Source organism: Nestor notabilis, unplaced genomic scaffold (assembly GCF_000696875.1).
Source record: "Nestor notabilis isolate BGI_N333 unplaced genomic scaffold, ASM69687v1 scaffold131, whole genome shotgun sequence".
Taxonomy (NCBI): domain Eukaryota; kingdom Metazoa; phylum Chordata; class Aves; order Psittaciformes; family Psittacidae; genus Nestor; species Nestor notabilis.
The window spans coordinates 34,496-48,478 of record NW_009913985.1 but is presented as its reverse complement, the minus strand read 5'-3'; the positions used below and the strand labels follow the sequence as shown (position 1 = coordinate 48,478).

The 13,983-nt window shown below is 36.5% G+C and overlaps 1 protein-coding gene across 1 annotated transcript in view; it reads left to right on the top strand.

Annotated features, from left to right (window-relative positions):
• TMC1 (transmembrane channel-like 1) overlaps positions 1-13,983 on the top strand; it is a 59,220-nt gene that overhangs the window by 32,876 nt on the left and 12,361 nt on the right. Inside the window, exons 8-11 of the mRNA XM_010023435.1 lie at positions 347-445; positions 4,204-4,346; positions 6,868-7,012; positions 8,870-9,064. Coding sequence (XP_010021737.1) covers positions 347-445; positions 4,204-4,346; positions 6,868-7,012; positions 8,870-9,064 — 582 coding nt within the window. The remainder of the gene's footprint in view (positions 1-346; positions 446-4,203; positions 4,347-6,867; positions 7,013-8,869; positions 9,065-13,983) is intronic.

The window sequence follows — 13,983 nt, the reverse complement described above, 5'->3', positions numbered from 1 at the left end:
TCCTTTGAGATACCATATTGTCTTCCTAAAAAGAGGGCCTATATGGAATTAAAAGTATTGTGCTATCTCCCTGATTTCAGTATTCCACATCCTCTTGTCTTCTAGTAAGCAGATGGGAAAAGGCCAAGTAGGAATTTCCAAGAGCTTTCTAGTACAGCATTTCAATAGCATGACCCATCTTCCACTGAAACCAAAACAGAAAAAACACCAAGCAGTTTTCAGTGTAAAGCCTGGAAAGGATCCAGTAAGGACTTAGACTGTGGCTCAGCAGCAGTGAGATAACTGTCCCTTCCCTTTCTTGGTATTTGGCTTTAAAATGTAAATTACTCTGTTTTTTTTCTTCCAGGCTTTGATGGGGAAGCCATATGGCTCTTTACCTAGAAAAACTGTCCCAAGAGCTGAAGAAGCAAGTGCTATGAACTTCGCTACTCTCTGGGATTTTAGTGTAAGTGCATAAACTTGCAATACTGCATCTTCACATGACTCTTCGATGGTTCTTTTATTTTCTTCATTATTTAATATTCAGAGATATAAAATATTTCAGGATGTCCTGGGTTCAGCTGTAACAGCACCCTTCCTCACTGGCAGAACATGAAACTGAAAAGTCCTTGATTGAGGTAAACTATACTTAACAACAACTAAAAACATCAGTGTGTTATCAGTGTTGTTGTCAGGCTAAAGCTGAAAACACAGCACTGCACCATCTACTAAGAAGGAGAAAAACAATTGGTACAGCTGAACCCAGGACAGAGCAGAAAATGACAATAGAATTAATTTACCTTTTTTTTTTTTTGCCCACAAGTTCTGAGTATAAGTGTTTCCTTCAGAGTAAGCATGTAATGAAGCTCAATGCCCACATGCATATTTCAGTATATGTAGCAATACAAAAACACATGGAGAAAAGTCTCAAAGCTGGATTCACATCTCTGGGTACTGACTTTCCATTTCTTACTGGTGAATTTTGACCTCTGCTTTTATGTGATTAAGGTTACGAATTTGAGGATGCAGTGTGAATTAGAAAAAAAAGAAAATCCATTAATGTGCTCTGTAGACTCCTAAAACAAATAGTGCTATCTTCAGTTTTTCTCAGTCTTATAGAATCTGCAGATACTTTAGCTGAATTGAGAATTATATCTTAATTCTTTACCGTTAATGTGATGCTCAGGCTAGCCTATGAATCTATAACTCCTGTACTGCCAAACTAACAGTATATTCCTAAATATGTCATTCTGTTTTTTTATTCCTGGAAACAACAGTTTTACCTAATTTTGCATGTGGCATGTCTCTGTAGTCAGCCACTTTATATAGAATGATACAACTTAGCATAAAGTCAGCTGATGATAACTTTGGTAGTATGACATGTTGCTTAGAAGTCTGGTAGGTTTCTCTCTGGTGTGAGGTCAATGTCATCAAAAGGTTCTCTTCAGCTGTGAAAGGGTGCAACCACCTGGTTAAGGTTTTCCTTCAGATTAGTGGAAGCAGCATCCATTGAGCTGAGTGTGATTTCCCCCTCAATCTGCTGCTCCCTTCTGTAAGACATATCAAGCCTTCTAAGGAGTTATGCATATGCATATCTTTTAACACTAGTGTTCTTTCAGCAAAACAAAGCATGAATATGATGGTGTAAGGAGACACATTTCTTGGAAAAATAAACTCAGGTGCAGGTTCCTCCAGTTTACAGTTCATCCTCTCCAGCTGTCTGAAGAATGGCTTATCTAAATGTGACATCTCTATGTACATTTAGCTCCTCATTTGAAAGTTATCACTCTATGCAGGCATATAGGGCCCGTTCCACCTGTGCTAATGGGGAGAAATGTGTAGGCTGTGAAACTCTATGTAGGCAACCCCAGGAGGGGAAGATTTTCATACCTGTCCCCTTTCCAATAGGATGCATCCACAGAAAGGGTACAGGGTACGTGCCTATGTTTCTTATTAATACTACCATTTTTAGTATGGAGAGATCCCTGGTCTGTAGCATGCAGTTCTCAAACAGGATCCCTTGGTTTGTGACTTAATACCTTTATGTGGGGACTCCAATGATGCCAGATTTTGGTCCTTTATTTAGCTTTTTTGGCTTTATTTTCAATCTGCAACTATCAGTGGAGGAAAAATCATGTTGTAAAATGACAGAACATTGGAAACAACTTGACTGGATGTACCTATTTTCTCATTTACAAGCAAATCTTTTACGTTTGTTAACTGTAGAGAACTGAATTTCAGAAAATCTTGTAATAATAGGTAAAAATCACAAAATCTAAAGGTACAGAAAATGAACAGATTATTTCTGCTTTATTTTGACCCATAAAGTGATGGAGCTTCCTTGGATACAAAAGGATAGAAAGATCTTTCTAAAAAGCCACATATGTAATATTTTGCAATTACTGCTGCTGATATGAGTCTGGTTCATTAGGAGTTGTATATTTGAGTGACATGGAGAATACATCTAGACATGTAGCTGGGAAGTTAGATAATGATGATTGACATTATAAAATGTGAAAGGTCAGGGAGATATTGGAGAAAAAGGAATCACAGTAACTTAGAGATTTTGTAAAGAGAATAGAGACTAGAAGAGGATTATACAGCAAATAGTAACAAAGTTTTTTAAAAAAACATATTTGAGAAAAAATGAATGAAGACAAATGGTGGAAAGAGAAAGGAATTTTATACCAGCTGTCAGAAACAGGATCCAACAGCTCTGAAGAAGAAATTATAGTAAATAACAGACTAGCAGTTCACACAAGCAGCAAATGCAAAGGTAATAAACAGAATAAGGCAGCGCAAGAGACGGATCACCTGAAATATTGAGGGGAAAAAGAATTTTCTTGTCAGATTGACAAATACTCTCTGAAGACAGACATCTTTAATTGAACAGCACAGGAAGTAGTATCTTTCATCTGCTAGCAGTTCTTCTATGCTACCAAGTTACAAATAAATTAAGCCAGATCAGCAAACATTATTTTATCCTAAAAAAAGAAACTCAAACTCCCACCAATCTTTAGGACAGTAAAGAACAGATGAGCTCAACATAACTTTTCCTTTTGTGCACTTGACAGTGTACTCATTTTACTGACATGGCAGAGAGACACAATTTTGGATTTTGTTATATTTTACTTAGAATTCGGTTTTAACTTCATATATTTTACAGTTCAAATAATCATCCAAACTTAAAATAATCAGACTTTCAAGGCTCACTACAATAAAACATTTTTAGCAATATTCTTATCTCACCCCTCTTTTATGTTAGTCTTCAAAAGGAGTGAAAAAGATCTTCCATAAATGCCTACCTTTACACAGCTAAAAAAATATTTCAGGTCTCATGTTGAAATGCAATAGGCAAAGCCCAGGAAACACCATATGGAATGACACACAGTGGAGGAATTATCTCTGACTTTTCAGAACACAGTGATTTAAAAAGCATTTTAATAATATGAGGGACCCAAAAGGCTCTCCAGAGCTGTGTTAGGCTGTACTGAAACTTAGACTGAGATGAGCAAAAAGATGCAGACATACTATTGAATTTTAATATGTCATGACTGTGTAGATGTTTTACTAGTAATTAGCAACAAATTTGTTCTGTAACAATAGCTCCCTTATCAGAGAAGAACATCTGTTCTGTAGGCACATCTCTCAAAGCTATTCTGATATGAAGAAAAATGAGATATGTTGATTACCAAATCAAGACATTTTGAATAATGTTGTTAAAAACCCCTGCATCCATAACATGCAACTAACTATTGGTTCAAGTATGTTGAATGATTTCACAATGAATTGCAGACAACATTGATAGAAAGAGAAAGCATATAAGAATTTTATATCAAATAGGCTATGCATCAAATTTTAGAAAAGTGAAAATTGAGTTAAAAATTGTCATTTTATCTGCATATATTTTTTAAGAAAAATTTAGTAAACTGAAATGTTTTTGCCTTTACAACAAAAAGTATGTGGATAAAAACCTTTTCATTCATAAAACCGTAGAATGCCATGAAGAATTTTAAAGATAAAAGATTTGAAAGTTGCCGTGAAGTATTCTAGGTCTTTCTAGATGAAAGGAGAGATTTTTTCATCCTGTGACATTTATTATAGTGATGCTTACAACTGTTAGAATGCATTGAAATGGATGTTTCAGTACACTGCTATTGGTACAATTTCTGACTACATGCGTATTTAACAGACATGACATTATATTTTTTGATGACTTTTCAGGGCTTTGCACAGTATTCTGTACTCTTTTATGGTTACTACAATAACCAGAGGACAATTGGATGGCTCAAGTTCAGGATGCCTCTTTCATATTTTCTTGTTGGTGTTGGGACTATTGGCTACAGCTTTATGATTGTCATTCGAACGTAAGTTCTCTTTGGATCTCGAATAAAGTACATTCAAAAAGGCAGATAATTCCACTGCTGACCACTGAGACTACCTTTTAAAAATATGGTACTTTTAAGGGCAGGACAATGCAACATCAAGTGCAAGGTCTAAGCCATGTAAGATTCCTTCAGTCTGTGTTTATTTATCTATGGTTTTACACAAGCAGCTGTGTTACAGTGTTGTCAAACTAGGAAAAATCTTTGCTGAAATAACATAACACTTCCCTCCTGAATTTCAAATGAAAAATTAGTGCATGAAGTAAGGATCAGAGCTGTCAGCCCATCTTTTCATAATACTCTGCATCTAGCAGAATGTCAGCTAACATCCAGGAAATTCAATTGTTCTACCTTTAATCATACCTTATGTGAGTTAAATTCTTTTACGAAGGAATAAGAGAAGAAAGAAAGAAACATATGGCAAATAATACTGTGTGTAATTCACACTCAGCAGTAAATGAGTCTCAGCAAGACTATACTGGAGTGCTCACATCTGCACAGTGGTGTAGAATTAATGCTACTGGCCATAGTAAAAATTTAATCATAGGGATAAGTGAAACAGGGCCTAGGCAGTATAACTGGTGATACATTAGCTTTTTGGATCTCAAATTGTGGACTTGAATATTGTCTTAAGATCAGAATGTAAATGAAATAAAATTATTTTTTTATAGCTGAATTCATTATTGGAATAAACTTAGATAATTCTGATAGTTTCTAAGGAGATAAGCTGCCAAGGAGTATAACTTTTTATAATCTTGATTCAAGCAAGGTGACCTACTACAACAATACAGTCAGATGTAGTGGTGGCTTTAAAAGATGCCTACAGTGAAAAAAATCAGAGCATTGCAGGTCAAGATTCAAGGACACTTGTCAATACAGAGAAAACTGCAGCTAATGTATTTCCAGTGTTCTGTGCTGAAGTCAGTATTCTTTACCGGCATGAGCACTAGATTAATTCATGTTCTGTTTTTCAAATATGACATGGCTTCTGCATATGGAAAGAAGCATTTCAGAAGAAAAGAATAAAGTCTCCAGTTACATATATGTATTTTGGAGGCGGAACAAAGTAGTACAATAAAAAACGAACAGTTTTGGCTAAAAAATACTTTTTTTATTTTTTATTATATAGCTGTGAAACTTAGAAAATTTTTAGTGTCAGACAATTGTATTTCAATGACTGCTACTCAGACAAAAAAAAAAATTAAAAAATCCTCTAGCAGAAAATCCCTGTGGAACAAATGAAGGAATATTTTTTGGGAAAAAATTAACTGTACATGTTAACTTCCCATCTGGCCATGTGACAGAAACTAAAAGCAGTGTAATAGAAGGTGATACCATTTTTCTGCTGTTGACTGAGCTCTGGGAAAAGGAATACCCCTGTAAAAGAGGTAGGGAGGATTATAAGCTTTATTATTCTAATTAGGGAAAATATTTATACTTAAGGTTCCTCTCTGGAGCTCTTCCAGTACATAACGTAAAATGAAAATATTTCTGGTCTCAAATCATATCCCAACCACAAGACTCTTCACTATTTCATTAGGAACTCTTGAGGAGTTATCTTAGTCTAGAAATCAGCTGCACGATAGATCCTAACAAGAACCTTTCATGATTTCTGTCCCTTCTGTATATGAGCAGCAAAAAAACCCCCAACCCTAGTACTGGTTTGTGACAGCTCATAAAGATTTCAGGTATTATTTACTTATTACTCTCTTCCTAGATTTGACAGTATGTATTTTACTGAACTGTTAAAAATGTGGTATGTAGAAGGTATTGATATTAATAACGCAACTGTGCTGCATTAGTGAGCTTTTCCTGACCAAGAAATCAATGTGACACTGAAGGCTAGATGGTTTGTACCCTACCGATATACTCCATCTTTGTGCTTTATGGTTTGAATTAAGTGATAAAATACTCTGAAGCAAGGCCACTATTATTACATGAATGACAATGCTTTGAAATAAAGAAGTTAGTATTTAAGATTAAGTCAAATCACTAAAGAAATAATTTGAAGTTTCTGGATACTGTTATAAATCTTTTTTATAAGTGCATAGGAGATTAAAAGGAAGCCTTACTAGTAGCACTGTTATATGGAAATAACCACCTTTTGTTCTGGCTTGTTATTTTAGATTTTTTTTCTTTGTGAAGTCTCTAATAAAATCTATGAAAGTTCAGGATGTTCTTCAGCTTTCCATCTCAGAGATCTTCTTGACATTGTTTTCTTATTGAATTTCTCATCCAGCAGAGTTTCTCTGATGTGTGAATGAAATAAATTAATTCTTTCTCATCCAAATGTGCTTATAAATTGTGTAACTATGAAAATCTCCATCCTTCTCTCTTGTTTCAGACTAAACTTTCCAGATTTAGTACAATATTACTAAATGAAATAATAAATTTTTATTTTTTCTTCGTAACAATGTCAGAGTTCAGGAACAATTTAAAAATCATGCTCACATAGCAGAAATATTTCTAACTAGGACTTCATCTGTCTTTCTGGCTTTTGTAGAATGGCAAAGAATGCAAATGATGATGGTGGTGGGGATGATACGAGTTTTAATTTCAGCTGGAAAATGTTCACAAGCTGGGACTACTTGATTGGAAATCCTGAGACAGCAGATAATAAGTTTGCCTCCATCACGACAAGCTTTAAGGTAAAATAGAGCTCACTAAGGAGAGGTAACCTGATTTGTCTCTCATACTGGTGTGAATCAGACGGAACTAAGGTCAAGTATTAACTGTGCTTGGACCCTAGAAAATGAAACAAGAATTTTCAGCTCTATACCCTTTTGAGTATGTGTCTTTGTGCCTTGCCATCTTAATTTTTTCCTTTTTGATTGTGGAACTAAAAAGCATTAATAACATCTTTTGTGTTCTCTGTGACTGCAATACTAGTTTTACAAAAATGTTTCTACTGTAAAATAATCTTCTTTTTCTCAGCGCTGATGTCTTCCAATTTCTATGGTGCTTGTCTGAAAAACATTTTTTCAAATACTAGTGACATTTTGCCAACCTCACATTATCATTTTCTCTTGATACACGGAAGAGATACTGTAAGATAAAGCAGTAGGATCATCTATAAAGGGATATTCATCATATCAGAATTGGCCTCAGAAATTTGGTGTATACTTGCTTTTCAGTAAGAAAAAGAGGTTACTTTCCTTGCATAAAATAAAGTTTTTATTTTCAAATTTATTATGAGATAAAGCCCAGCTTGCAAGACAATACAAGGTGTTTTCAGGCCTCTTCAATTTATAGGCTATGTTGTCTTCAAGAGTCATTATATGAGGAATCGGGGGCAGGATGTGAGATGCACCACTGTGAAAACAATGAAGGGGATATATTCTGTATGTTGAATGTTAAAGAGTGTCTTTCTACACTGGGGTCACTTGGACACACCAATGCAGCATGTAAAGGAAAGTTTAATTTCAAATGTAATAATGTACAGGGAATACACTGGAAAGGAGTTGCCAGGTAATAATCAAGGTGCTAGTCACACCAACAACATAAGAACACGGGAGCTGGAGGACCAAGCAGTGGTTGCATTATCCAATCGCACACAACATCCTTCCCATTCTTCCTTTCACTACCCACCTACTGTGATCAGTTGCTGAAAGCTATTTGGAGAGGCATACAAATCGGTAGAGACAGAGACAATTCTAAGAAATAAACTCATGAAGCTTTACTGCGATCTTTGCAAACAACCAAGGAACGTCAGAAAGAGTGAAGTCTTGGCCTAGGTGAATTCATGGGAGTTTTGCTCAAGCCTTTCATATATGTAACAAACACAAGCTGTAAGAAAAACAGAACCATGCAGAGTAATTATTGCAATGCAGGAGTTCAGCTTCCCCTCTGAGCAACTGATCTTTATACCAAAGTGAGAAGCTGTAACCAAACTCCCTTTCATGAGGACACTTCAGAGTAAAAGCCCTTTCTGCTGACAAGTCAGAAATGCAGAGTATAGTTACACCTAAGTCTTAACATTTATCAGCACTGGCCAACAAATGTTTTATTCTGCAGTCTGAAGCTGTGCACTTCTGACTTTTTTTTGGGATTCCTACATCTAAACTGTCTATTCATTCCTTCTAAATAGCTGACTTTCAGAATTGAACTTTTTTTCTCTTTCTCACAAATGCACATTTTAAAGGTGTGTCAGCTCCTTTTCTGACAGCTGTTCACACATTTATCCTGCTGGGTCACTCAGCCTCACAGCACCCCAGAAACTCACAGAACATGCTGGTTTCTTTTTGGCACATGAGTACAGATATAATGGGACTCAGTGGGGACACACTCAATAGAAGCAAAGCAAACACTGGGAAACAAAACCCCCAGGTCTGCCAGCATCTAAACCAGATTTTATGACACAACGTAAGCTCATGTCAAAACATGTTACCCAGGTCTGCATTCACATTTTGGTAATTTATTTAACTGACTTCTAACAACTAGGGAAGCAATGTGGAGTCTTGACCATTAAAGTACTCATAATATTCTTTTCTTTCTAACAAGTGTAGGAAGCTATTGTGGAAGAGCAGGAGAGCCGAAAAGAGGAAAATATTCACTTGACTCGATTTCTGAGGGTTCTTGCTAACTTCTTAGCCTTATGCACGCTTGCTGGGAGCGGCTACCTCATCTTTTTTGTTGTCAGAAGATCCCAGAAATTTGCCCTGGAAGGTCTGGAGAACTACGGGTGGTGGGAAAGAAATGAAGTTCGTGCTAGCACATTTCTAAAATAGATGTGGTTTGAAACTGTTCCTCTACTCTGCATGTTGCCTTTTTTTTCCTGAGAATTTAAATACACTGAGTGCAGATGGTAAATTTCTAACAAAAGAAGTGTCCTTGTCTCTCTACTTCCTACTTGTTTAAGACGATTATTCCTTGACTGATTCTTCCAAATGTCCCTTTATATTTTGTTTTCATTTGAGGCCTTTACCTTCCCTCTTATGTGCTCTTAAGATTGTTTTCTAGCCACTCTGTGGACTCATAAGATGTTTGCAAGGAGCCCAGTCTGTTGTTGCTTTCCTGACGAGGCTGGCCCAAGTAAAGTGACTGGTGTGTGGGCATATCCAAAATTATTTGGGGCCTTGTGGATAGCAATACGAGGAAACTCATGCCTTGCTGTTTCAGATGCCCATTCCAAAAGTCCAATACCATTTTTTTCTACCTAATCTGCTTCTTCTAGAGCAGCTGAAGCCTTGCGTGATACAGGTGTATGGTGGTAGTGATTGTGTTTACTGTAACAGTGTGCAGTAAAACACCCAGTCAGTGTTGCTATATGAAAACCTCAGCAGATTTTACTTTCTTGGCACACACTGCTCTGTATGTTCCAAATCTAGCTCTTTGTTACTTCAAGCTCCTCTTCTGAACTGAAATGTAAAGTAGATACCTGATACAAGGTAAGGCAAAAAGATGCCAGCCTCAAAAAGCTGTTGGGATGGTTGACAATGGAATGAGGAAAGGAAATTCTTAATTTTCTTCACCGAAATCTAAGACAGTAACATAAAAAACTCCAGCAATTCACCTTTGGAATCAGAGAAAGGGGGCTGTTGACATTGGGCTATTTGATAAAAGTTGCTACATTTTGATCTGATGGAAAAGAAAAGTTGTGTTCAAAACTGCTTGGATTAAAGCCACATGAGCTCTAAATGTGACAATGGACTAGCAGATTGTCCTGGGTTCAGCTACAGCAGCCATTTTTTCTCCTTCTTAGTAGCTGGTGCAGTGCTGTGTTTTTGACTTTCAGTCTGGGAACAATGCTGATAACACCGATGTTTTTAGTTGTTGCTAAGTAATGTTTACTCTGACCAAGGACTTTCTCAGTCTCATGCTCTGCCAGGGAGGAGGGGAAGCCAGGAGGAAGCAGAGACAGGACACCTGACCCAAACTGGCCAAAGGGGTATTCCATACCACAGCACGTCATGCCCAGTATATAAACTGGGGGGAGTTACCCGGAAGGCCCAGATCGCTGCTCGGGTCGGGCTGGGTATCGGTCGGCGGGTGGTGAGCGGTTGTGTCCTTTTCCCTTGTTATTCCTCTTATCATTATTATTGGTAGCAGTAGTGGTTTGTATTATCCCTTAGTTACTGGAGAGCTGTTATCTCAACTCGTGGGAGTTACATTCCTCCGATTCTCCTCCCCATCCCTCCGGGAGCGGGGGGAGGAAGGAAAAGGGGGGGAGTGAGCGAGCGGCTGCGTGGTTCCAAGTTGCCGGCTGGGCTTAAACCACGACACAGATGAAGACAGTTCAGGAGGAATTCAGCTCTCTCTCAGTTGAAAGGTGTAACAGATTTGTAGGAACAAGAACTGTGCTACTGAAAGCTGTTATATTAGCTTATGCTGCAATCTGGAAAGTAGTTAAGGATAGACATGTTTACATTCATTGCTTTCCTTTGCTTTACAAAAAAGTACTGCTAAGGAGACCCTGTATCACAAAACTAAGATCTGGAGCAGATATGTCTCTAGAGGACGGTAGAAAAGGCAACATTCCCAATATTTGGCTAAAGAATTTTTCTTATTGACAGAAAATTAACATATTTGTGAGGTATAAGATATTGCCCTTGCTCGGATATTAGCACTTATTTACTTAAATATATGGCTTATATTCAACAACCGTTTAGAGTTTTCTAGATCAGGCTCTCTTATGTTTGTATAATTAATAAATGAATTGAGATTTTGATCAGAAAAATACCCCATAAATACTTAACGTACTACTTATAGCAAAAAAAAAGGTGCAGCTTTTGCATACAATTCAAGCAATAGTATGTAAAGATTGGCATTCTTCATAAAAATAGTAAGATTTGTTTGCAACAAATTTCTTTTCATCACGCTGGACGTATTAAAGGGTAAAAAAGGGTTTACTCATAATTATGGTGTCAGGTAAATACTTTTTTTGTCATCTGTTCCTGAGACTCATAGCCTAATGAAGTGCCACTGGTGACTTTGTGGACAACATCTTTTCCTCTCTGACCATCCAGTCATAATGTTGCAAATTTTTAAACTCCCTTTCCACATTGGTAGCACCTAGTTCTGTTAGATAGCAGTTCAGATATAGCTGCCTAGTGTGTCATGAAACATAGGAAAATAGAGGAAAAAGACAGATTGGGATTGATATGGGATTTCATCAGTCTTTGCATTGCTTCTCACGTGTGGATTTGCCTTGGTGGTTAGTCATGGGTGAAAGATGATTCTGCATCATGTGACAATTTCCCCATGACTGGAAATTTGGTAAAATGTAGAATAATGAAGTGATTCCCTTGGCAAAGAGTTCTGAAATTGGATCAAAATTACTAAAAAAAATTACTTTTCTCATTTGATAGAAGATAGTTCGCAGAGGTAGGAGAAGAAGACAATGTGAGCATCCTTCTGGAACTGAGATATCTTGTTTTCTCAAATTTATTCCTGTACTGTTTAAAAATAGACCTACTTAAAAGCAAAGAAAACTTATGAGGAGACAGACTGAATTCTCTGAATCAGAATCATTAACAACACTCAGGCAAAGAGGAGTTTTACATCTGTTTTTTTTTGTTTACTTTTTTTTCCCAGTGTCAAGAAAGAATAGCTTTAATATTTCAGGTCTTGCTAGCTGAAACAACCCCACAGATCTTTTTCCAAAAAATATCCTGCTACTTACTTTAATGTTCCTAATTAAGGATATGGAGTACATTTATATTAAAGTTATTAAGCCATGTTGTCAACGCTCTGTTTAATTCTAGACATCATCATGCAAATTTTATTAGTATGAAATATAATTTCTAGGTTAATTTTTTTTTTTTAAATGAAACTATTTGAGAAAAATAGGTATTTATCAGTGATTTCTGCAGCCAGTGCTAAACAAATCTATAACTACTGCAATTATTGTTAGTTTTAGATAGACTATTTGCTCTTAATGAACTTATCATTTAATCAATTAGCAGTCAATGTTCAATATTTCGTGTCGTGTTGACACAGTTTAATATGCTGGGGGGGCTGGTGTTTGCATGTGATTGCAGTCACAGGATTTCTTACTAGATTCAAAGCAGCTGGAGAAGCTTCTGTAAGCAGTAATTTTCTGCCTTTCAGAGTGTAACACAGGGACTTGATTTTCTGGAGTATTTAAGGTCACAGAGGGATAAAAAACTTGTTTTCAGACAGGGTTTTAATAACCAGTGGATGCCTCTTGATTGTTCCTTTCTTACAGAAAATTCTCTTATTAAGGCAGAGACAGCTTCTGAAACTCACTCAGCAGATATAGACAACAATATAAGACAACATTGGCTATCAGCCATAATTGTAGCATGTATGCATGCTGGCATGCTGCCCCTAGTCTGCCATATCGTTCCACATTTTTAAAGTCACACAGACCAGTAGAACTGTCACTGATAAAAATAGGGAGAGAAAATCTGCTCCAGCACCTGAGCTTCAAGTGGACAAGAAGTCCAGAATACAAATCAGCTCCTTTCTGAAATCAAACCAGATTGAAGTGGCTAAAATTGAATGGATGATTCAATGGACGATTTCTTTGTTCAGCAAAATCCCTCTCAGAAACCAAAAAGCATAGAAAATATACCTATGAAACTACATGAGAAATGTTTATGCTTTTGATATACAGAACCCATCATAGTTTTTGGATTTTGAAGACTCAATGTGTCTCAGTAAAATTTTGCATTTTTGGTTGTAATAATTTCTCACTTTTCAGCTTTGCAAGATTCTGTGCTTCATTTCACCTCTTATCTTTATGATGTTTTTTCTCCAGAATTAGAAATGCTCTTGAGATGGGGAGCATAAATAGTCAAGGCATGGAAAAATGCAGATAGAAAGCAAATGAGAAAAAATATACATGCTTCAGATAAGTGATAAAAAAGGCAAAACATGATAAAAATACAGAAAATACTGATCATTCAAGAGGAAGAAAAGGAGTGATTTCTGTCCTGCCTCTCCCACACAGCAACAACCTTTCGATAAGGTTAGCAGGTACTGTATTTGAAAGTGCCAGAAGGACATACATCTTCCAAAATACATATTTGCTATGTCTTCTAGTATGAAAAATAAGGGACATCAAATGAATTCAGTAGAAGCCAGATTCAGAAAAGGCCAAAGGGAAGGAATGGTAGATGGTGGTTGCCAGTGCTACGAATGCCAAAATTTACATTTGTCTCAAGTATTGCATCAGGACAGAACTTTTCTACTGAAAACAGGATATACAACCTGTTACAATAATTTTACGAATACACAATTAGTTGTGTTGGCTATAGATGACTCCTGCAGCTTTGCCATCTTGTGCCATGTTGGGTGTAAAGTCTTCGGTTAAATGGAACTGGAGACAATATGTGAAAACAGGATTATCCACAATTCTTATAAAAGATTTATTTAAAACATCAATATAAGATACCCAGCACAGATCTTTATGTAATAAGGTGAAATATGGCAGGAGAGCCAAACATAAATTGTGTGTTTTTCAGTTATAAACCTAAGTGCTTCAAGAGATGATAGCTACAAGTTTTTGGTCATTGTGTCTTTTCTGAGTGTTATGAGGTAACAGTGACTCCTTGTTATTTTGACAAGGTAATCCCAATTACAAATAATACTATCTAAATACATAGGAAACATTAGTGAATTCTTGTAATCATTAAAAGAAGTCTATGTACTGCTT